The sequence below is a fragment of the Perca flavescens genome, chromosome 12 (assembly GCF_004354835.1).
Source record: "Perca flavescens isolate YP-PL-M2 chromosome 12, PFLA_1.0, whole genome shotgun sequence".
NCBI classification, from domain to species: domain Eukaryota; kingdom Metazoa; phylum Chordata; class Actinopteri; order Perciformes; family Percidae; genus Perca; species Perca flavescens.
In genome coordinates this window covers 29271137-29295649 of record NC_041342.1, presented here as the reverse complement: position 1 = coordinate 29295649, position 24513 = coordinate 29271137, and the positions used below count along the sequence as shown (strand labels likewise).

The 24513-nt window shown below is 41.3% G+C and overlaps 1 protein-coding gene and 1 long non-coding RNA gene across 2 annotated transcripts in view; one reads left to right on the top strand and one right to left on the bottom strand.

Moving 5' to 3' along the window:
- The window catches only part of cntnap2b (contactin associated protein 2b), a 31302-nt gene extending 9163 nt beyond the window's left edge, over window positions 1-22139 (bottom strand). The window contains exons 1-14 of the mRNA XM_028592750.1: window positions 21693-22139; window positions 13586-13696; window positions 11048-11241; window positions 9509-9656; window positions 8079-8282; window positions 7743-7927; window positions 6622-6765; window positions 5943-6201; window positions 5347-5496; window positions 4380-4542; window positions 3427-3533; window positions 2594-2713; window positions 1212-1327; window positions 267-351 (exon numbers count right to left, since the gene is read on the bottom strand). Coding sequence (XP_028448551.1) covers window positions 267-351; window positions 1212-1327; window positions 2594-2713; window positions 3427-3533; window positions 4380-4542; window positions 5347-5496; window positions 5943-6201; window positions 6622-6765; window positions 7743-7927; window positions 8079-8282; window positions 9509-9656; window positions 11048-11241; window positions 13586-13696; window positions 21693-21774 — 2068 coding nt within the window. The 5' untranslated portion in view covers window positions 21775-22139. The remainder of the gene's footprint in view (window positions 1-266; window positions 352-1211; window positions 1328-2593; window positions 2714-3426; window positions 3534-4379; window positions 4543-5346; window positions 5497-5942; window positions 6202-6621; window positions 6766-7742; window positions 7928-8078; window positions 8283-9508; window positions 9657-11047; window positions 11242-13585; window positions 13697-21692) is intronic.
- On the top strand, window positions 11615-12651 carry LOC114564990 (uncharacterized). Its single transcript, XR_003693872.1, has 3 exons — window positions 11615-11754; window positions 12324-12401; window positions 12525-12651. It is a non-coding gene; the product is annotated as an uncharacterized LOC114564990 (long non-coding RNA).
- Window positions 22140-24513: the final 2374 nt, after the last annotated feature.

Here is a 24513-nt window from a genome sequence, read left to right as displayed (position 1 = left end):
CCTCTCTTTTCTCGTCTCCTTTAGGTCCGAAGAGGGCCTGTCGTGCCCGGATGCTACGGCAGATTCCCTACCGAAACTTCCTCACAATGCAATAAGCCAAACAGATGACTACGAGTGACTTCACGCCTCGAATACCAATTATCTTTCATTACTAAATTGTTCAAACATATGCGGTTGATGGTGTGGTCCTTGCTTGTGAAATTATTCATTTCCATGCATAAATAAGCAAGGTCTTAGATTAGTGACTGAAAGGAGGGAGACTTTACCAGGAGTGTTGAGCAGACGAGACATTCGGCAGGCATAGGCTACATACTGGTCACAGTACGCTGCACTGCTGGTGACTGACAACACCTGGACACACACACACACACACACACACACACACACACACACACACACACACACACACACACACACACACACACACACACACACACACACACACACACACACACACACACACACACACACACACACACACACAATGAGACAGGGACATAACTTTTGTATGTGTTCTTTTATAATATACAACAAATGCTTCATTTTGGAAAACAATGTTTTTAGTGACAATTATTTGGAGTTGATTAAAATAAAAAATGTGTCGATCAACATAACGGGCCCTATTTTAATGATCTAAGCGCGTGGCGTGAAGCGCCTGGCGCAGGTGCGTTTAGGGCGTGTACAAATCCACTTTTGCTAGTTTAACGGCAGAAAAAGGGGTCCGTGCGCCAGGCGCATGGTTCAAAAGGGTTGTACTTAATGTCTTCATTAATTCATAGGTGTGATTTGGGCGTAACATGCAATAAACCAATCAGTGTCATCTCCCATTCCCTTTAAAAGCCAGGCGCGTGGACCTTGGCACATTGCTATTATGATGGCGGATTTGCTGAGCAGGAAGGAGAGATTTTCAGGAAAAGAAACTGATCTGCTCGTGCGTGAAGTGAAAGCGCGCGAGTAGATCATATCATAATACTATTTCACATTGTAATATTTTTATTTTTAATCTTCTGCATGTTTGTGTGCTTATAAAGTTGCGCATCCCTGTGTGTATAACAAGCATAGCTGTGCACAAGCCTAGGCACATGTTACTAATGTGCTGTTGAAATAACAATGAAATGCTGCGTTATTGACTTTAGACCAGGTTTTTGTTGGTCAATGACGCGATCACTTTCAGCAGGTGAACAATGCCAGGTTGCGTAGTCATTGCGTACCTGTTCATCAGTCACGTTGTAAGTGATCTGCAGCACTGCCTTCCCCTCCTGGTCTGCACTGGTGACTGAGGTCTGAGCAGATAGGTTGTTCTTCAGCACGGTCCAAACCCTTTCCTCTAAAAGACCAGAAATAAAAATACACTCAATAGTCTCCACGCCTTCTTAAGCAAAGATTAATTTGCACTACACAAAATGTTAGCACATGCATAATAACTCAGATAATAACTAAGAGAAAAACAGAATGACAGATGTTGTTTCCAGACCACAGTGTGACATTCACAAACACATGTTCTTGACTGATTTACAGAATACATTTTGTGGAGTGTAATAAGCATAGCTGCAAAAGACAAGTGTTGGAAGTAGAACTAAAGTTTGTGCAAAATTCTGAAGCAGGCATTGAGAAGAAAAACTATTCTGGTCTTTTTTTTTCTGCTCTCTTACCCAGAGTGGCATGAGAAAATGAAAGTTTTAGTTAATCCTACACCCTACATTAACATAAAGGATTATTAGGAACACCACACTAATACCGTGTTTGACCCTATCCCATCAATATGGGCCAACATTTCTAAAGAATTCTTCCAGGACCTTGTTGAATCAATGACACAAAGAATTAAGGCAGTTCTGAAGGCGAAAGGGGTCCCTCACACCATTACACCCCCACCACCAGCCTGCCCAGTGGTAACAAGGCATGATGGATCCATGTTCTCATTCTGTTTACGCCAAATTGTGACTCTACCATCTGAATGTCTCAACAGAAATCGAGAGTCATCGGAGCAGGCAACATTTTGCCAGTCTTCAACTGTCCAATTTTGGTGAGCTCGTGCAAATTGTAGCCTCATTTTCCTATTTCTAGTGGAGATGAGTGGTACCCGGTGGGGTCTTATGCTGGTGTATACTATATGGTGTTTGTGTTGTGGCTTCACAAATGCTTTACTGCATACCTCGGTTGTTATGAGTGGTTATTTGAGTCAATCAGCTTGAATCAGTCGGCCCATTCTCCTCTGACCTCTAGCATCAACAAGGCATTTTCGCCACCCAGGACTGCAGCATCATGGATGTTTTTCCTTTTTCAGACCATTCTTTGTAAACCCTAGAAATGGTTGGGCATGAAAATCCCAGTAACTGAGCAGATTGTGAAATACTCAGACCAGCTTACCTGGCACCAACCACCATGCCACGCTCAAAGTTGCTTAAATCACCTTTATTTCCCATTCTGACATTCAGTTTGGAGTTCAGGAGATTGTCTAGACCATGACCCCACCCCTAAATGCATTGAAGCAGCTGCCATGTGATTGGTTGATGAGATAATTTCATTAACGTGAAATTTAACAGGTGTTCCTAATAATCCTTTAGGTATGTGTATTAACACAGTGAAATCTCACCTGTCATGTCACAGCTGACTCTAAAGGGGGTGATAGATCCACTGCCATCTGGGTCAATCCAGTAGCTCCCAGAACTCTTCCCCTGGTGCTTATACTCCTCACAGGACTGCTGAAACATCGCTACAGAGGAGACACACAGCTCAGCAGACACATCAGACATAAGACGGATCAGATCCTCAATGATCCTGCTCATCCTCTCCTTCATGAAATTCAGAAGAAGTAGGAGGCCAAACGGTAGATTTCTGCAGCAGAAAATCTGAACTACGAGGTACAGCAAATCATTGGTGCCTACAGTTATAGACTGCACAATCAAAAACTAAAACTGCCTTTGGTATTTTAACTTAGGGCGGTGCAATTAATCAAATTTGGACTGCAATTTTGATTTCAGCTCCTAACGATCACAAAAACAATGTAATCGAGAAAAACAATTATTTTGCACATTACATTTTGCAAGTAAACTTTTATTGTCTCTTTTGTTGTAAAGGGGAATTAAAAAAGTTCAAACAGGAGAAGTATTAAGGGAAATTTTACAGTCCAAGGTGACTTCACTGTTAATTTGTTTACACATTTCACAGTTCACATCTTTCCAAAAGTCAATGAGTGATCGTGTTAAATAACCACAATTTCAATATTGACCAAAATAATTGTGATCATATATTTTTTCATTATCAAGCAGCCCTATTTTAACTGCATCATTGCACAATTACACAACCCAATTGCACAATGGCACAATTTAATTTTCATTGCTGCAAATATTGCACTTTGGATATTCTTTTTATTGTAGGTTTCTGTTTCTTATGTGTGTGTGTGTGTGTGTGTGTGTGTGCACTTACATGTATGGCAGGTAGCTCCAGTGTATCCAGTGCCGCTACAGTTGCAGCTGAACGTATCCCACGTCTGAGAACAGCGGCCACCGTGCTCACAGTAATTAGGAACACACCTGACATCACACACAGATGGACAGTGGAAGGAAACTCATGTGACCACAGACAGAACACAGCAGGAACCAGTTTCTAACCCACAACCTATTCTGTGAAGCACCTGAACTGCCCACTGAGCCTGTGCTTTCTCTTATTTCATTTAATTTTTTATTTTATATTTTATTATTTTTTTTTTTTTTTTTATTTAGTCAATTTATTGAAGATGTTAAAAAATACAAACACAAAGTAAAACTTATAAGCAATACAAAACGAAAAAACAAACGGGATCCTCAGGAACATATAAGCAACAAATTGTTAAAAAGGGCTAGAAAAAAAATTACAGAATAATCTGAACAGATGAAGAAAAACACCATTAAAAGGGTGGGTGAGGCCTTGACCAACTGCCACTTTACTCGTTTGAAAGCTCATGATGTCTCTCTCTCTCTCTCTCTCTCATGGGTGGGCCAAATTCTCTGGGCGGGCAAAGCAGAGAAAGGGGAGGTAACCTTGCTCTTTATGACCTCATAAGGAGAAGATTCTAGATCGGCCCATCTGAGATTTCATTTTCTCAAAGGTAGAGCAGGATACCCAGGGCTCGGTTTACACCTATCACCATTTCTAGCCACCGGGGGACCATAGGCAGGCTGGGGGAACACATATTATTGTTAAAAAAACTCATAAAGTGAAATGTTCATGCCATGGGACCTTTAAAGAGTCAACCAACATCTATGCTATGATATAGCATTTCAATATTTTGTTTCTGAATAATTTTTTTAGTTTGGATATATATATATATTTTTTAGCGTATTATCACAGTTATTCTGTTATACCGTATGTAAGTTTATAATTGTGACTGACTTGTATACCTGTCTATAATGGCACACATATCCAGGCTGACATTTTCAAATGTTCCAATGAGGCCCTGCTCCACAGCCCTGAGGTCGGCCAGATGGTCGTCTATGTGGATCATCTGCATGCAGCCCTGGAAGGAGCGCTGAAGTGAGCGGGTGTTGGAGGGCAGAAAGTTGCCTGGAGAAAAAAAAGCAGAGGAGGTCAAAGGCCCTTATTACAACCACTGGAGAAAAGCTGACATGATGTACTCTTTGCTGTTCTAGACAAAGAACAGTTTATCTGTGCTGCATCTTTCTTCCACTCCCTGTCATCCCCTTACCTTGCACGGCAGCTGGAATCTCGCGATATTACGAGATCACGCGAGAATCACATATCACACCAAAATCCATCTTGTCAGGATTCAAGTAATCTAAATCGATGACGTTTCATTTCCGGCATTGCGGAAACTCGGCCGGATGTCCGTCACCTTCCGCTTTCTTTGTGTTGTATTCTAAACTCCGGTGGATTTCTGAGGACTACAGTTAACTGCTGCTCAGATCTCTGCAGGGTAAATCCAGACAGCTAGCTAGACTATCTGTCCAATCGGAGTTTTCTGTTGCACGACTAAAACTACTTTTGAACAACCACCAAAGTTCCACCAAAACAAGTTCCTTCTCGAGGGTATTTTGCAGCGGCACCATTGCTCCATCCGGCGCTTAGCGCCGCCCAAGACGATTGTGATTGGTTGTGTGTTGTTCTAGAATTTTAGAAATACTGAGATCATGAGTCTTTTTTTTTTTTTTATTTTACACTCCTATCAATGCTGCTTCTTCATACAGTGTTCATACAAATTGTTTTATGTGTACAGACTTAAAACGGACTAAGGTAATTGGATTACATGATTCCCTGTTTGAAAAGAAAAAATATCACCAACAACACTGCCACCTCTTTACGAAACGTACAGGTTACTTTGGATGGTTGGTTATCTTTTTGAGGAATTACCTCCAAAGTAGTAGCTTCCTCCAGTCTGGATCTGGATGGGGATGGCCGTTCTGACTGTGGATGCCTCGTCTCCATCGACTGTCAGCATAGCATAGTTCTCCAATGCGTTCAGATGCACACTGTGCCACTGGCCATCATTCAGACCGGAACCTGTAGAGAAAAACACACATCAGTCTATCAACTTAAAGATTAAAATGGCAACAACAATAACTGAGGAAAGCAGCAAAATACAAATGGAGCTAAAAGTGGCAATAAATTAAACCAGGGGTGTCAAACTCAATTTCACTTAGGGCCACAATGGAAAATGAGAATCATTTATCAATCATCAAGAGCCAGACATTTATAGTTAATTGACATGCCTTTATTAAATCAAAAAAGTTTGGTCGACATAAAGCCCGAAAAAAGTCAGGAAATAAGTTCCTCAGCCATCAAAGAATAAAAAAGCCCAAAAGGTCGGAAAAAGGGACAAAAAAATTGGAAAAGTGACAAAAACTTCAGGAAAAACTGACAAAATTGTCAGAAAAAAGCGACAAAAACATCGGAAAAAGTGAAAAAAATGTTTTTATTGTGAACCTAAATTGATGAGCCGAGCTCACCTGATGAGATGTCAATGCGTGTGTTCTTCTTCTGTGTCACATTCATGAAGACGGTGACCTTGCCCTCCGTCAGTCCCACCTCCACCCAGCCGTCAGCCAGCGCCGTGAACATCAGTAGCCCGTTGGGGTTCCACGTCCTGAAAGACAGACTGACTGACAGAGTGTCGCTGTCACTCTGACCCGGCAGCCGCAGGAAGGACGTGGAGTTGAAGAAGACGGAGAAGGAGTTGGACTCAGCACACGAAAATGTCAGGTTACGCTACAGTGGGAGGGAGAGAGAGAGAGAGAGAGAGAGAGAAAACTGATTTGACGGAAACACTATTTTACCAGAGCCTTAATTATTAGCAGTAAGCTTGTCTAGTCGTGCACGTCTAGTATATGCTACAATTACCACACCCACTCATCCTGTCTCTATCTGAGAGGATCGCTTTGTGACCGGCGCGGAGAGAAATACGTGTCCGGTATGAATGGCCAGGCACGCGATCGGGCACGTACCTACACGTCGCGGGCTATACGCGACGCTGGCACGCCCAATGTGTTTTCACTGTTACTCTGTGAATCCATTATTCTACTCTGAAGACAGACTAAGACAGATAACTAAAAACAACATAAGCTAGGTCTCTATTAAACACACACACACACACACACAAACACTCCGAGCCAGAGAGAGTTGTCTTACGAAGCTGGAGGTGTCCACCTTCTTCCTGCGGACCAGATTAGTGATGTTGTCTCCGTTGTAGGTGATCCCCTCCATGCATCCCACAAAGTTATCTCTGCCTCCGGAGCTTGGCTTCGCTGATACAGGCAGTCCTCCGAAACTGATCTGAGGACACACAGCGGAGCACAACGACATGGAGGGAATGACATCGATCCTACTGTACTGTTGTGTTAACTGTTCTACGGTGACCAACACACACACACACACACTTACTGTCAGGAACTCAACATCATCAGATAATTAGCTTTTAATCCAGAACATTAAAAGAAAATAAAACACTGATTGAAAATGTAACTGTAACGGATATATTATTGGATTGCCTGAGCCAGACTTAAGACTTTTAAATGTGGTACTTGTGTTCTTTCAGAATGTTGCACTGGAGGTACAACGTTTTCATCTGTAAACCTGCCGTGAATATCAGTCACAACAACTCCTTCAGTTAAAAGGAAAGACTTCCAAAGTAGAGGTTGTACACTCTAACCCATTTTGTGTGCACTCCACTAACCCTTATGGCAGGATATCCTCTGAAATAAGAGTTAAGGCTACAGTCTATCATAAAACACTTTGGGGTTAAAGATCCTCCAGCCAGCAACTTTGATGGTTTTTCCCATCTATTCTAAAAGATAAAATGGTTATATGGTCAAACTATATCTGCTGTTGCATCACCCCCCTACAGCATCATCTATCAGTCAACGATCAGATGACACGCGCGCACACACACACGCACACACACGCGCATGCGCGCGCACACACACACACACACACACACACACACACACACACACACACACACACACACACACACACACACACACACACACACACACACGGAAGAGGGTTTTCACACCCAAAAACTGAGCTTTTAGAGAAAAGTCTCAAATGCCAGCAGTAACAGGTTTAGTTGAAAACGTTTAAATGTGGATCAAGATCTTTACGAAGACTACCTACACACAGTATGTGCTTACACAGTTTGCACGTTAGTTTAGGATCTCTACAACTCACAGGGAGCAGAGTCCCAGGGGCGTGACATGAGGCTGAGATGATGAAGATGCCTGATGGCGTGACCCACAGGGAGCCTTTACCTCATAGTCCAGGTCCAGGTGGTCAAACTCTCCATTGGTCCTGAACTGCTGAGTGTGATGGTCCAGGGTGAAGTTGACGTTCCTGCGGTAACGCTCTATGACAACTGAGTGCCAGTGGTCATCATCCAGTAAGCTCCCACTGGTCACAGAGGTGTGCCCCTGAATGGATCCGTACTGGTTACTGCCTGGAGAAAAGCGAGCAGATCACATAGACAGGAACAGGTTGTAAATGTTTACCAGGTCACTTCTGACAGCAGTAGATAATACAGTCCTTAGAATTTCAATAGAAGGGAATGGGCTGTCTCTAGAGACCACACAAACTTTATAGAAGGCTACCTAAGTTGAGGCTGAGCTGCAGTCTTGCCCTGCTGAGTTCCAGGGAAATGTAGTCTCCCTGCTGTCCCTCTCCGTGGAGCAGGACCCCGTCTGCCGCCGTGGTTCTGAACTTAAGGGAGATGACGTCCTTCGCAATCTTTATCTTCTTACTCTTGAAGCGGTAGGGGATGACGCCATGGCCTTCAAAACTGATCACATCGGCCCCTGGAAGAAAAAATGTAATGAGGTCTTTGAAAAGTTCAGAAAATTCTATTCTCTGCCAACAGATCTGGGATCTAGAAACCATCAACCGCTGTGCCTGCTTCCTGGACCCTGTGAAGTGAGTTGCTTTGTGTCCTAAATCTGTTTAGTGCTAATCAAAGTTATGTGTGCATGAATTGCACCAAAGTTAGTGTTAGCATAAAAAAAAGCTAACACCAAAAAATAAAATGCTGCAGACGTTTATTACATCCAGATGAACCCCTTGAGATGTATAATCTCATTTTCAAGGGAGTCCCAAAATAAACACACGGGAAGCAACTCATCGTTCACCTTCATCATTCTTTCTTTTTTAAGATTTGGGGCCATTTTAGGCCTTTATTTTGATAGAGCAGCTGAAGCTATGAAATGGGAGAGAGAAGGGGAGAGACATGCAGTAAAGTGCCGCAGGTCGGAATCAAACCTGTGGCTGCTGCAGCAAGGACTGAGCCTGGGACGCACGCTTAACCAGGTGAGCTTCCCAGGCGCCACACCTTTATCATTTTGATTAGTGCAAAAAAATCATACTTATTAGTGTACTACTTGAGCTGGGCGATTCTTTCCCCTAAAAAAAATCTGATTTACGATTCGATTTTTACCCCCTTCCATTTAAAACTAAATAACTGCGAACTGTAAATATATTTTAAAAATATAAATTTATCGTATTTAATTAAAGTGCATCAACATAAACAAAATTGCAAAGGCAAACCCTTTCTCTAACTGAAAAGTCACTGTGCAACAAAGATTGTTAAACATCCAAATTATTTATACTGTATTTGGACTGAAAGAAAATCGATTTTTTGAAAATATGAATCGATTTGACCTACCAACTCGATTTTTAAATCAAATTGATTTTTTTCCCAGTCCTATGTACTACCCTTCATTTTATGGAAGAGTTTGAATTTGAAAATTGTGTCTAATAATGCGTCTGCGATAAGACAAAATATTATATGGTCTTATATATATATATATATACAGAACCAAAAGAAGAGTGGGTGGGAAGCATGTGCCCTGGTTTATCACAGACACAGACAGACAACCATTCATATTCACACCACAGGCCACTTAGATTATCTACCTCACGCAGCGGAAACTATACATTATAACTATACAGACACATGATCAGACATAGTGGCTAACAGAATAGCTGACCGGCAGCATCAGGTTTCCCTCTCTTGTTCATTTGTACTCACAATATGAGCAGCCGTAGAGCTCCAGGCGTACTCCGATGCGCCCCTCCCTGCTCCAGTCCACTGGGATGAAGCGGATGTAGCGAGCCAGGATGGCGTGCTGCAGCTCAAAGCGAACAACTCCCTCACTGTTCACGTTCCCATCAAACGTCTGAAACACACCGAAACAAACACGCTACAATAATTTGGCAGGAAGGTCTCCATCATCCTTATAACTGTAATCTGTTCGATTTTAGATATAAAAAAGCTAAGGGACATTGGAAAATTAATTCTAAGGTTTTACATAGCCAACTACTGGAGGCCTGGTCAGGGGTGTTCCTACCATTAGGCTCAAACACCCAAGCTGTTTTGGGCATCACTTCAGCCGAATGTAACTAAAAGATTTTTCCTAGTAGACTTCTTAAGCAAGTTTTGTCTTTAAACTTTTTAAGTGTTATTTATGTATTATCTGCTCTATGTTTTCATTTCATACGTTTCAGATGCATATGTAAAAAAAAAAGGGTCCAAAATGATGGGAAATTGCATTGTTTTTAAATTAAAAAGTAACATTTTCTCAAAGAGGAAGACCCCTCAACCATCTGAAAAATACGTGCACCTAAGTCTTCCACAAACCCAGGTTAGTTGATAGTTTGAGAGCTGAACAGTATATCATATTTTTCTCATGTAAATGGTTGGACACACCTTCTCATTCAATGTGTTTCTGTATTTTCATGACTATTTACATTGTAGATTTAGATTGTAGATATGAATGAACACATATGGAATTATTTACTTAACAAAAAAGTGTGAAATAACTGAAAACATGTCTCATATTTTAGATTCCTCAAAGTAGTCACCCTTTGCTTTTTTTGATAACTCTGCAAACCCTTGGTGTTCTCTCAATGAGCTTCGTGAGGTAGTCACCTGAAATGGTTTTACCTTCACAAGTGTGCTTTGTCAGGGTTAATTAGTGGAATTTTTTCCCTTATTAATTTAATAAGCAAAGGGTGGCTACTTTGAAGAATCTAAAATATAAGATATGTTTTCTTGTATTTCACACTTTTTTTGTTAAGTACATAATTCCATATGTGTTCATTCATAGTTTTGATGCCTTCAGTGAGAATCTACAATGTAAATAGTCATGAAAATAAAAAGGAAACGCATTGAATGAGAAGGTGTGTCCAAACTTTTGGCCTGTACTGTATTACAGTAACCATTCACCAACCATACCATACAAGATGCCATCTGCTCATCAGATAAACCTTCACACACATTTACACTCCGATGGCACAGCATCGGGAGAAATTCAGGGTTCAGTATCTTGCCCAAGGACAGTTCAACATGGAACTGCAGGGGCCAGGGATTGAACAACCAACCTGCCGATTGGTAGGGGACCGCTCTACCCTGAGCCACTGCCGCCCCATATTGGCTAAGACTTCTCAGTAAATACTTGGAGGTGCGACCTAAACTGCTAAATTGCTTCAAATAGTTTGAAAGGTTTCAAAGGAACGTTTAGATGAGACGAGCTGACATTACAACACATGACATAAGCTTCTTGCTCACCCAGATGTTTCCATCCTGCAGATACGGCCTCCAGTTGTTCTGCGCGTCACTGTAAAGCAGCCGGTACTTGCTGGTCCAATCAGAGCTACTGTAGCGACCTTGTGTAGCTATGGCAACCACCTGCTTCCTAGAACCCAGGTCCACCTGTAACCACTGGTTACGATCTGTATCCAAGGGCGACCATCCTCCAGCACCTGGTTTTGTGGGTGTTGTCGGTGGTCAGGGTGAAAGATTGCAGGAAGGGAAAAAGAAGAAGAGAAAAATTGATCCAAAACATTCGGAACAAAGATATCGTAAGTGTCCTGTCTTCAGCTTAAAAGGTCCCATGTGGTGACACTTTTACTTATATCTGTATTGTTTACATGTTATAGTGTTACAAAAAAAAAAGTTTGATTTGATTTTCCCACCCTTTTCTGAGAGCCTTTTTTCTCCCCTCCCACACACGCTCGGATTTGCTGTTAGACGGAATGTTCAGCCCACTACTAATTAATATTCATGAGCAAAACGCTCTGACTGGCTGAGCACAGATCAACGCACCAGGCGGCCTGTTGTGTATGTACTGTTTCTTTATGATGGATAATGTCATTGCAAGGAATGTAGCGAGTACAGTCAGTCTAGGCAGCGTAACTGCATGGTTGGCAAGCTTCGTTCTTTTCATCACCATTGGAAAACTGCAGTCGCTGTACTCACGTGGAGAGTCATGTAAGGTAAAACCTACTTCATGTTAATGGTGTTATTTCAAACTCAACTTTGGTACACTTATGGGGAAGAAGTCCACATTTCCTGGTTCCTACACAGTTTTTTCTGATTCATATTATAGTCGCTCAAATACAACAATGGACCTTTTTCACAGCAGAGATTTTGACACAGCCGAAATTGATCACCTTAATGATGGCTCAAATCCATCAAGCCAGGACCTCTCCTAAGTGGAATGCAGCCATCATTAATGGTTTTGAATACACTTGTGCTTTTCCTACTATGACATGTCAACATGTCTGCCGTGAAAAAGCTCTATAAAGTCAGGCCTGCTGCCTCTGTGTAGCAGGGTGACATGCTGCTACTCCGACATGCTTCTATTCAGACATGCTGCTATTCCCTAACCCTAACCCCTAACCCTAATGGAAACAAAAATTGTCGGAGTGGTGGGACGTTTGAAAACAATGAAAGTGCCGACAATTAGACAATTAGTCAATGTCGGAGTTGGGGTATGTTGGAATGGATGGTGGAACCCGTGTAGCAGCGTACTGTTCTCTCTCTGTTTGTGTCTAAATTGCAGGGTTGGAGCCAGGTGTGTGGGGGTCAGGTGTCCAGCTGCTTCTCATCAGCCACAACCAACCTGTGCTTCTTATAACCGGTTTGTCCTCCGCTCAGCACAGACAAAACTTTCACAGTTGGTCGCTGGCCCAGCCAACTTTGCTAGGTAATTCTCCTTCTATGTTTTCTACCTCTAATCCTGACACCACTCCACTCCTGCCAGACGCAGACCAAGGACCCGTGTTGGACTGCCTCAAGACCTGAAATCCCTTCACTGGATCCCGCCACAAGCCTGCTCTGCCCCGCTCCTTCTCGGATTACTTCAGATCTGTCCCCCTAGAAATCTGGACTTTGCTACACTTGAGTACATTCAAATAAACATAGTTATCATTTCTCTCCTGGCTCTGAGTACTGTCTGCATTTGGGGTGTAATTGTCATTCCCCCTAACCTTTCTTGTTCATTTAAGCCATTAACCATTGTTCTGTGATGTTTTTGCATCAGAAGTTATTAAGCATTAAAATAGAGATAGGGGTTTTAAGTAAGCCTGTCGCAATTATTTGAGCTGACCGCGATCATTTTTGCATATTCATTAGATTCCACAATCCAGCTGGGTTGTGGAAAATAAACTGTCTCCCTTAGCACAATGTCCAATGAGCTTGACTGTCTAGACCTTACTGCTATTAGACTGGCTCATCTGTTTCAGGTCATATGAGACCATATTTCTTGCTTCCGAAACAAGATGATGACAGAGGTGCCACTAATGGGTGTCTTGATTTATGAGTCTATAGCACGAGTCTCCCTTAGGGATGCAGTAGGGCAGTTCTGAGGAAAGTAATGCTGGAGATCATTTACATACAGTCTTTTACTGCTTAATTAATTGAAAAGAGAGAAATTAGCGATAACTGCTCTGGACTTGCACCTTAGTACATCACTGATCTCCTGACACTGAACGTCCCCAGTTTTCAGCCAAAGCTCTGCTAGCCATTCTGCAATCAAAGCAGAAGACCAAGTATGAGCGGGCCTTTTCTGTTAGGGCCCCATCTAATAGAGCTGGTAACTGATCCGATTGAATGGCCAAGGTCCTATTTGGGAAAGAGGAAAGGAGGATATGAACGAATGCTGGCAAACACTGAGCCCTTCGACCAGAAGGTGGGTTGTAACTGCTAATAGTATGCAATGATAAATACATCATCAGTATACCAACCGACCAAATTTAGAATATGATTCCCATGTGCATACACAATAGCAGAAACCACACAGTACGTCTCATTACAAAGGCATACCTTGTTTCCGATTGAGTTTGGCGTAACCAGCTCCACATCCTTGTGCGTACACAGATGAACTGGTGAAGGAGCTGTAGGGGAGAGGAGTGGCCAAGCTGTCCTCACATTTCCCTGAACCAGAAAAGACACAAAAAAGACAAAGTTCATCGTTAGCAATAAAGTCAGTTCTGCAGAAGCCCGCTGACTTTGGTGAGCCGCTGACTTTTCTTCTAGCACCACAAGCAGGTAGAAATTTTAAGTCCAATATTTTGGTTGAATAAAAGTACCATAAATTAGTATTTAATTCCTCTTAACAAACCTTAAGTAACAAATAAAAACAGTAACTTTGATTTGGTTTCGATCAAAGCTGAGCAGCAGTTTGGCGGTTAACAGATAAAATGGCTTTTTTATCTTGTAATTGGACATATTCTTAGCTTAGGCTGTGTGTGTGTGTGTGTGTGTGTGTGTATGTGTGTGTGTGTGTGTGTGTGTGTGTGTGTGTGTGTGTGTGTCTGTCTTTGTTCTCAACACATTCATCAGAATTGATATGAGATTGAGATTTGGGCGGGGGAGGGTCACAGCTCTGTGTGTGTGTGTGTGTGTGTGTGTGTGTGTGTGTGTGTGTGTGTGTGTGTGTGTGTCAGTGTGACAGGTGCATGGTATGGTAATGAGCTTCCTCATATGCATTACAAAACAACAATCCCAGCATGTATCAAGCAGAAAAGACTAGAAAATAACCGTAACACGCACTCATCTTTCTGAGGAAGATACTTGTTCTTATTTGGCAATTTGAACACTATTGTCCATCTTGTGCCTCATGCTGTTAGTATCGGACTTTTCTGCAAAACCCATATTACATTTAATGACAATGTTTAGTTTTTTTAAAATAAGGCATTTATATTATAGCCAAAGCTTTATCAATTTAAAATAAAAATGAATTTTATGTAGTATGGTCTTTTTTCCTTTTTCATAATGAATTTCAAAATATGATTAAGAATGGGCTGACGCCGGAGTTCTACTTTAAAGTGTTCTAGTGGGCAAGTTTTACAGAGCATGCAGACTCTGACTGAAGCAACAATTATGTTCTGTTTAGTGTTTGCAACATACAGAGCACACAGATAAGTCAAGACGTGGATTCTGCTGGGGTGGTTTGAGAGGTGTCTTTGGATGTCCGAGTACTTCTTTTCCACTATGAAAACTTGTCACTATTAAAATCCATTGTAACTGACCTAAATTCTAGCTGACCGCAGCCCTCTGCGTTCCACGAAGGAGCAAACTACAGACCGTTTACAGCCATCTTTCAGAAGTGTGATGTAAGTCATTAATGTCAGCGATGAAAACACGTGTGGTGAAAAAAAGAGAAAGCTTTCCGAAGTCAAAATAAAGGATGCGAGTCATGCAACAGCATATCACATAACATCATATACATCATATAACCATGTAGCGAAGGCCTAAGTGCTTAATATATGCTACAGTAAATCTCAGGCAGGTGATTGACAAATGACAAAAAAGCTGAAAAAAGAAACTGGGCGCAGAACACGGCACGGCAAAGCAATTTAGTTATATATTTCATTTTTTTATGGAATTATTTAATATGTACCTGTATATATATATATATATATTGATTGAACAACACATTTATTATACAGGTACATACATATATATATATATATATATATATATATATATATATATATATATATATATATATATATATATATATATATATATATATATAGGGGGCTGGGCGATATATCGATATTATATCGATATCGTGAGATGAGACGAGATATCGTCTTAGATTTTGGATATTGTAATATCGTGATATGACATAAGTGTCTTTTCCTGGCTTTAAAGGCTGCATTACAGCAAAGTGATGTCATTTTCTGAACTTATCAGACTGTTGTAACTGTTCTATTATTTGCCTTTACCCACTTAGTCATTATATCCACATTACTGATGATTATTTATCAAAAATCTAAGTGTGAAGATATTTTGTTAAAGCACCAACTGTCAACCCTAGAATATATATATATATGCACAATAATAAAAAAAATTGCCTTCTGCATTTTTGTTTTGCTTTTCCCTCCATTGTACCGAACCAAACCGTGACTTCTGTGTACTGTTCCACCCCTAATATGAATACATCAATGTCAAGCTGAATGAATGAAGTGAAACAATCCAGTGTGATTATCTTTATCAGTGGGTGTGTGGTCTGCTGCGTATGATCATGAGTTTGAATTCGTCCCTCATTTACTGGCAATGTTTCTTAACTTACTAATTTAGTAAGTGTTGAAAAGGAAGTAGTCATGTGCAAAAGTACTGTATCTTTATCCACTACTGCCAGTGACCATACTGCAATGTGACACATTCAAATTCACACGTTCACATTTAGGGCTGTGTATTGGCAAGAAACGATACATAGGTCACGATTCAATATATTACAATATATTCCGATACTGTGCGTAAGGCGATATTTTAGGATTTTTTAAAGTATAATTTTAGAAAAACAAATAATGTTCATGAAAGTCAAAGAAGTTTACTTTAGGTAAACAATTCAGTACACAGGAAATCTAATTTTTATAGGCTAAAGTATCAAGTGTATACATTTTTTCTTACACCCCTATTCACATGAACTTCTACTTCTATATAGTCACATTTTGCTACAGCACTAAACATGAAATGGGAGCCCTTGAGAGAGAGAGAGAGAGAGAGAGAGAGAGAGAGAGAGAGAGAGAGAGAGAGAGAGAGAGAGAGAGAGAGAGAGACTCATTCGAGATCAAAAGTGGCTGAACTGCACAATCATGTTCTGATAAAGATTAACAATGGTTGATACTACAAATTCAAAGGGATTGTCAAACCAAAGAATCATAGCATATCAGCTTGTCATACCACACCGTCTGTTTTAATGCAGATGACATTGCTCAAAGTACTAATGTCGGTAGTGAGTCATTTCAGTCCTTTGCAAAAGAGGATCTTAGTACCGAGACAAAGCCAAAGTTGCCAGTTTCCAACTATGCTTAACCATAATGTTTCCGGCTGTTTTGTCTTTCCCAGTTTAGAGCTACCACTCTGATGCCACCCTCAGCAGACTTTCAGCTTTAAGCCATTACCAAAAACATTTTTAGTCTGAATGTGAGAAACTTCTACATGTCTATCTGGAAAAATTGGTTTGTTAGGGCAATACCCGTGAGAGAAAAGCAAAAAAAAGTAAGAAAATAAATAAAATATTTGTTCGGTGAATAGACACAGTACATGTGGCTACAGCACACATACATTCTGGGTTAGAAGAAAAAGAAAAAAAAACTCTGGGTTGTTTGCATTTCTTTAAACCAATCACAATCATTTAGAGCAGCGCTAAGCTCCGGTCACAGCGACGGTGGCTCTTTTTGGTGGAATGTTTGGACCCCGCAAAAGAAAACGCCACATACAATATTAAATGACCTTAACTGTTTTATTTAAATTAGCTGTATGCATTACCAGTGTATCGCCGCGTGTACTTCGTCCACAGCAATCCCGCCAATCGGTCGGGCTGATGATATGGAGAAAATCAGATATCATGATATTCTTAACCAAATACAGTGCCTTGATGTCAATATTGTCACGATAATTTGGATATAATCACTTAAAAAGGCCAATAATAGAACAGTTAGAACACTAAATTTACAAATTACATCACTTTACTGTAATGCAGCCTTTAAAACCAGGCGAAGACTAAACTTAAGCCATATAACGATAAATCTAAGACAATATCTAGTCTCATATCCCAGTATCGATAGAACATCGATATATTGCCCAGCTATGAGAGGAAGCATCATGTTGAAAGCTGTGCTGTTCCAGGATAAAGGGATAGGAGGATAGTTTAAAGGCTGGAACCAAGAGCTCTTGGTATATAATCAAGACGTGCCAGGGGCTACCAATCATTGCACCTTGATAGGTAGTAAACACCTTCAGCTATCCTGTCAAATAAATGTCCCAAAAAAGGAAACTTGTTTTGGTGGAACATTTGCACCCTGCAAAAGAACTTTATCTAAATTCTCAGTTTTGTATTAAGTTGAGTCCTTAAAGGTGCCCTGCCACACATATTTCATTACTTTGTGGTAATGTCTAAAGTTCTACCATAGACTCTGGAACATTTTTTGTGGAAAAAATGCCTTGGTTACCTTGTTTCAAGCCATTCTAGCGTGGTATAGAAAGCCTGCAGGAAGACTCAGCTCGATTTGTGCCAGTTCTCATTAATATTCAACGAGCTAAGCTACTTGACTCTCATTGGCTAATAGCTAGCCAATGAGAGCCTGGCTATCAGCATCGTATACCTTGCCCAACTGGGCGAGCTCATGAATAGTAATGAGCTCAGACAATATGACGTCAGACTGACCAGCTTTTGTGATTGGCCTGATTTCTCCGATTATTTCTTTTCAGTGGCTAGAGCCGACAGAGGAGGTAACAGTTCATTCTCACATTCACAATATAACACAAACACATATGGACCTAACAGATTTCAAAAAATGCAAGGAAAAACGCTTTTGTGTGGCAGGGCACCTTTAAAGCTATAGTGCAGACTTTCTGTCGCGCACATGAGGAATTCTAAGTAATGACAAACTCCTCCATAGGGGTAGTTTCTCCATTCATTTCAGCCTTTGGTTAGCGTTGCGGCTGTGCTGTGTTACGCTTTGGCTACATTGAATGCGTAATGTATGCAGACCTATGTATCTTTAAACCGGCTACACCTGCAGTGCACACACAGGCGAGATGCTGAGCTTTTGGTTTGGGATTGTTGTCGTTTCTTCCGTTTATAGGAGCCAGCACGGCGCTGTGAAAACGTCAATCTACTGTCAGCTGTTTTCAGATGACACAGGTGTGGGAAACAAGGAATAGAAACAGAAACTCTCGAAATTAAACTGCCAATACGCTACATCCACATGATACAAGCCTTCCATGACCGCACCCCACTCCTCCCCCTCCTCCTCCACGCAGTTGCCAGTAGCCAAGGAGGACACAGAGGATTCAAAAAAACATGATGGACTCTTCGGAAGAGATAATTATCTTCACTCGAGTTTCTGCGCGGGAAAGACGCCGGATGCCACAATCTTCTGAACACAGTCATAATGTGAAACACAGAGAGAGTTGTGTGGAGTCTTAATTAGCTTTGTAGCAACTCATTTGGCAACGGCTTGAATGCAACGGACGTTCATTAATATCTAAAAGTTACGCACTAAAGCTTCAAAAGAGCTAAAGTAATTATTAGGGGGGGTAGAAACTAGTAGGGAGGGAGCTGTAGGGGAGTTGTTGTAAAGTATTTAAGTTTACTTTTGACCAAACTGGGCAAATAGTGCTTGCTTCCAGTGTATGTGAGTAAAGCTTGCCTAAACACGTCCGGAGCCTGAGAGATTAAATTCAACCTTCCTATCTGTAACTTTTAATACCAATTTGTCGAGGTTGGGGCCATAGTCTCTTATTTTCATCCACTATCAATTTCTTTGGCTAAAATTGATCTCTACCATGACTATGCGTACCTTTCTCATAATAAAAAGTTGCGCAGCAGTCGTAAAGTTATATTTCAAAGCACCTGTGCTGGACCATCGGCTGTCCTGGGCTGGGACCTCTCTCTCGATCTCTATCTCCTGGCTGTCAGCGTCTCATTCTGCATGTTGGATCTGGAGCTTTTTCCTCCAGGGAGATTCAGCCTCTCCCTGTCTCTCTTTCTCCTGTCCGTGGGTTTGTTTCTTTCTCCTATGTGTGTGAGTGTTGTGCTTTTAGTTTTGCTTCTTGTGTGTTTGTGAAGCCTGCCCTCTTTTCAGGTTACATGGTGGAGAGAGGAGCTTGTGTGACTCAGGATCTGTTTAACAACACCTGAAAGCTGCTTGTCATCCTCCTGGATCCATCTTTTTCAAATATCTTCACAGTCTGTGTATACTTTTGTTATATGGAGTGTCTCTACTGTAATTGTATTGTGTTGGTCTGTTCTGTACACACACGACATTTAGGCTATTGCACATCATGTCTGATCCATCCTCGGTTGCCATTTTTCCCCCTGTTGAAAAGGTGTTTTGGGGGGACTTTTTCTTTATCCAAAGCGAGGATCGAAAGGACAGAGGCTGTCGTATGCTGTACAGATTGTATAGCCCCAGGAGGCAAATTTATGATCTGTGATATTGGGCTCTATACATAAAATTGACTTGACTTCAAAGCATATAATTGGGCCTCGATGATTCAGGGTATATTTGGATTGGGTCCTGCAATCCCTATAATGCAACTCAAGAGGATATTTTATTAGACCTGTAGAAAGGTTAAATCAAGACGATTAACCAAATTCAAACCGGCAACACTTCGTTTTTTTCTGTTAGTTTTGGAGGGAAGGGGGATTGTTGCCATAACGTAAAATATATTTATAGTAAGTAAGCCCTACATTAATATATTTCTCATGCTTCTACGGTCATGGTTACTCACATCCATACTCAAGTATACAAGCCTACTGTAGGCTACTAAAGTGAAAATGTGAGGTACCTGTATTGTTCCCTAGAGACAAAGTTCAGTTGTTACAGCAGCACATAAATAGAGAAGTAAAGGAATAAATAATAAGAGTGGTGTATAAAAACTAAAATAAGAAGATAAGAAGGGTAGTTTTTCTTACACATGCTCACACAATAGGTTTAGGCGGGTGGGTGGGGTAAAAGTGTCACCCAATAAGGTAAAGAGGTAAAACTCCTATTTTTGGTTACCGTATTTATGGTGCACCTATGAATGAAATGGTCAGCTTGGGCGGTTGTTCTTATGTTCTATTCTGTAAAACTGATATTAAAAAGGTCCCATGACATGGGGCTCTTTGGATGCTTTTATATAGACCTTAGTGGTCCCCTAATACTTTATCTGAAGTCTCTTTTATATAGACCTTAGTGGTCCCCTAATACTGTATCTGAAGTCTCTTTTATATAGACCTTAGTGGTCCCCTAATACTGTATCTGAAGTCTCTTTTATATAGACCTTATTGGTCCCCTAATACTGTATCTGAAGTCTCTTTTATATAGACCTTATTGGTCCCCTAATACTGTATCTGAAGTATCTTTTATATAGACCTTATTGGTCCCCTAATACTGTATCTGAAGTCTCTTTTATATAGACCTTATTGGTCCCCTAATACTGTATCTGAAGTCTCTTTTATATAGACCTTAGTGGTCCCCTAATACTGTATCTGAAGTCTATTTCCCGAAATTCAGCCTTGGTGCAGAATTACAGCCTTTAGAGCCAGTCCCACAATGAGCTTTCCTTAGGATGTGCCATTTCTGTGTCTGTAGCTATTGAGGAGGAGGGTGGGGGGAGGGTGGGGGGCAAGGTGGAGGGTGGGGGTGTGGCCTTGTTGACCAACTGCCACTTTGCTCGTTTGAAAGCCATGATATCTCTCTCTCTCTCTCTCTCTCTCTCTCTCTCTCTCTCTCTCTCTCTCTCTCTCTCTCTCTCATGGGTGGGCCAAATTCTCTGGGAGGGCAAAGCAGAGAAAGGGGAGGTAACCTTGCTCCTTATGACCTCATAAGGAGAAGATTCCAGATCGGCCCATCTGAGCTTTCATTTTCTCAAAGGCAGAGCAGGATACCCAGGGCTCGGTTTACACCTATCACCATTTCTAGCCACTGGGGGACCATAGGCAGGCTGGGGGGACGCATATTAATGTTAAAAAACCTCATAAAGTGAAATGTTCATGCCATGGGACCTTTAATATGTTATTGATACACTTGCTGCACACGTAAATTGAACTGTTGTGCTTTGTAGTTCAACATTTGCTTTACTCTATCCACTATATGCTTAAACTGAAGGCCTCATAAATATTGTACACACAGAGCAGCCTACAATGGCTGATTCCATTTCTGCTCTAAAAAACACGTTTTCCTCTTCAGTGACAATTACTTTTCTTAAATACAATGATAACCTGACTGTGTACATCGTCATTATTAGCCAACAATACCGTATGATCCCCCAGCAGCCCTTCTGTTTTTATGCTGCTGGCTTCATGCTGAGTCCTGGCCGTGGTCCATATCCCTGACTGCACAGACTGCCCCAACAGGAGCAAGCTACCAAATTAGCCGCGTGTGTGTGTGTGTGTGTGTGTGTGTGTGTGTATTAGCCTACTTACGGGATACTGAGGATGCAGCGCTGGAGGTGCTGATGATGCTACACAGGACTGGCAGCAACAACAGCGCGGCCAGATAAGCCATCTTCACGCAGAAATCCACCCAGTCAAAGAGACAATAAAGCGGGTCCAGGCGGGTCTCGGTGCGGCGTTCCCTCCGCCGCCGGGCTGTCTGTTGTTCTGGTGATACACGGCTGAGACGCTGCTTTCTTTATTAGCAGGCGAAGGAGAAAAGCAATGGCTTTCCGCAAGCTTCGTATTGTCTTCTCTCTCTGCTCTCGTCAACCTGCCCAGCGGACACTCCAGCGGGGGTTGGACCGAGACTCTCCGGGAACTAGCTAGTTTATGGACGGAACGCGGTCGTGCTGCGGGCCTGGCCTCGCGCGCTCCAGGTGCATGATTTCAGACAGACAGACACACAAGGAGCTGTCCAACGGCTGAGCACACGGACCAATCAATACACCCCCACACTCTGCCGCACTTGGTACGGTCTGTTATGTACAACAATACAGTGCTCCCTGAAATGAGGAGGGGACAGAGGGGAGCCCCCCAGGAAGGAACACAACAGAAAAGTGCAATAAGCTACTGTGCACAGCACACAACACATGTATATATAATAAATATATATACAGTATATAATACACATATACACCTGCCCATTGCACATTACTTTAATTTTTTTGCACAGTCTGCACTCAATCATTTCAGCCTCCTTTTTCTTATGTTAAACAGCTATTTTGTATATATTTGTTTCTGTATTTATTGTTTACTTCATATTAATGTTCAACATGTTTATTTGGTTATGTATGCACCAACCACCAAGGCAAATTCCTTGTAAGTGTAATTCCTTTTCTGATTTCTGAACAGAGTAGAATTTTAATTGGAATGTATTGCACACAGCAGTGACTCGAGAGCAGCAGGTAGGCCTATACACAGCTATGGCACTGATTCAAAATCAATTTCAAGGAATCAATAATGGACCTTTAGTCCAGTATCTTGGCACCACCTCTGTCTGAATGAAATCTTTTCAAAATTAGAGAGGTTTTCTAATTTGAATCACCAAATTTCACATATAACAAGTAAACAAGCCAACAATCTGCAAGCATCTGCTTTAGATATAATATACCTATTTAATAATTTTCAATGCCCATCACAGTCTATCTAGTATATCTCCGCCATAATTCTATTCCTGGTAGTGTGAAGAAAACAACATGTATAGGAAATATAACAACTTACTGTATAATCAAATGTAAAAAGAAAAGAAAAATCTAAATAATTCTAAAATCCTGACCATGGCCCTCCCTCATCTGCATGTTACATGTGTCAAGTTTGTTACTGTTCTTAAATCAAGTTTTCAAACTATCAAACTATATTCAACATTTACCGTAAAGCTTACAGTCACAAAGGGTGACGGAGAACTGTGTTAACTCCCCCTTATTTGCCAATGACCATTGTTATTAGAAACGAATACCCTCACGTTGTTTTTGTGTGCCACAAAATCTCATTTGGAATAATGGAATAAAGAATAAGTAAAAAAAAAAAGTGATGTAGTATTTGTATCCAATATGTTTATTGGATTTTCATTTCAGTTCAGCACCAGGAGCTGTCCACAGAACTCCTGAGTATTTGTAATGTTTGTGTTTCTTTACATAATTCTCGTTGTGTCAGCACATTCACTGAGTGGAAATGGGGTTACTGTTTTTTTTTTACACTTTCCAAAATAAAAGGTATATTCCAAAATACATTTTCCAAACCTTTGAATAGTCCTTTCTTATGTTCTCCCTTTATTCTTCTAAAAAGAATCAATTTCCCTCAGACAAATATCCATCTAGTTGAGTTCAGTCTCATCCACATTACAGAACAATATGACCAGAAAAACTACTAATCCCCAGATTAAATAATCAAAGTCTTAAATCAATAAATGAAACCCCAGCTATCTGCAGGGGCATCTTTTCCCCTGCAGCTGTCACCCTGATGAACTCTGTATCTCAACAATAGCCCTCCAGCACCATCACTGGCAAAGACATCCATCCCCAATGCCACACGCACTCACTCACATGCACACGCACACGCACACGCACACACACACACACACACACACACACACACACACACACACACACACACACACTATGGTCATGGTTACTCACATCCATACTCAAGTAGCCTACTTGACAATCAACAATAGCCCTCCAGCACCATCACTGGCAATGACATCCATCCCTAATGCCCAGACACGCACGCACGCACACACACACACACACACACACACACACACACACAGAGAGAGAGAGAGAGAGACAAAAAGCTATTACCTCAGGACTTTTAATTGTCCGTTTATCTCAGACTCTTCACTTTTGCCATTTTGAACAATCAGTGCCGCTGCTGCGGGGCTTATTGACGTCTATATTTTCACTTCCCCTCTCTGGCCGAACGACGACTGCTGGGTGATGGAAAACGCATAAATAATTGTGATAACTGTGATTTAGTTTTTTCCAGCAACGTTGCTACAGACAATTCATAATACTGCAAACGCAGGGGCTTTCATCAAGCTATCATAAAGCTTTTTTTTCCTCCAAATGACACTGTTTAAACATATTACCCCTACAGTACTGTATGTCTGCACACTTATTTCATGTTGTTTCCTCAGACCTGTAACGACACTGATTCATCAGATGAATATGCCGAGCTGACAGGAAACTGCTCCAGATGTTCCGTCAGAAAAGGAAATGATGTAATCATTCATCCAATCCCACCACAGTAACAGAGCAAAATGTTAGAAAAACTAATAGTTGCCATTAAACAACAGATATCACAGGGGATT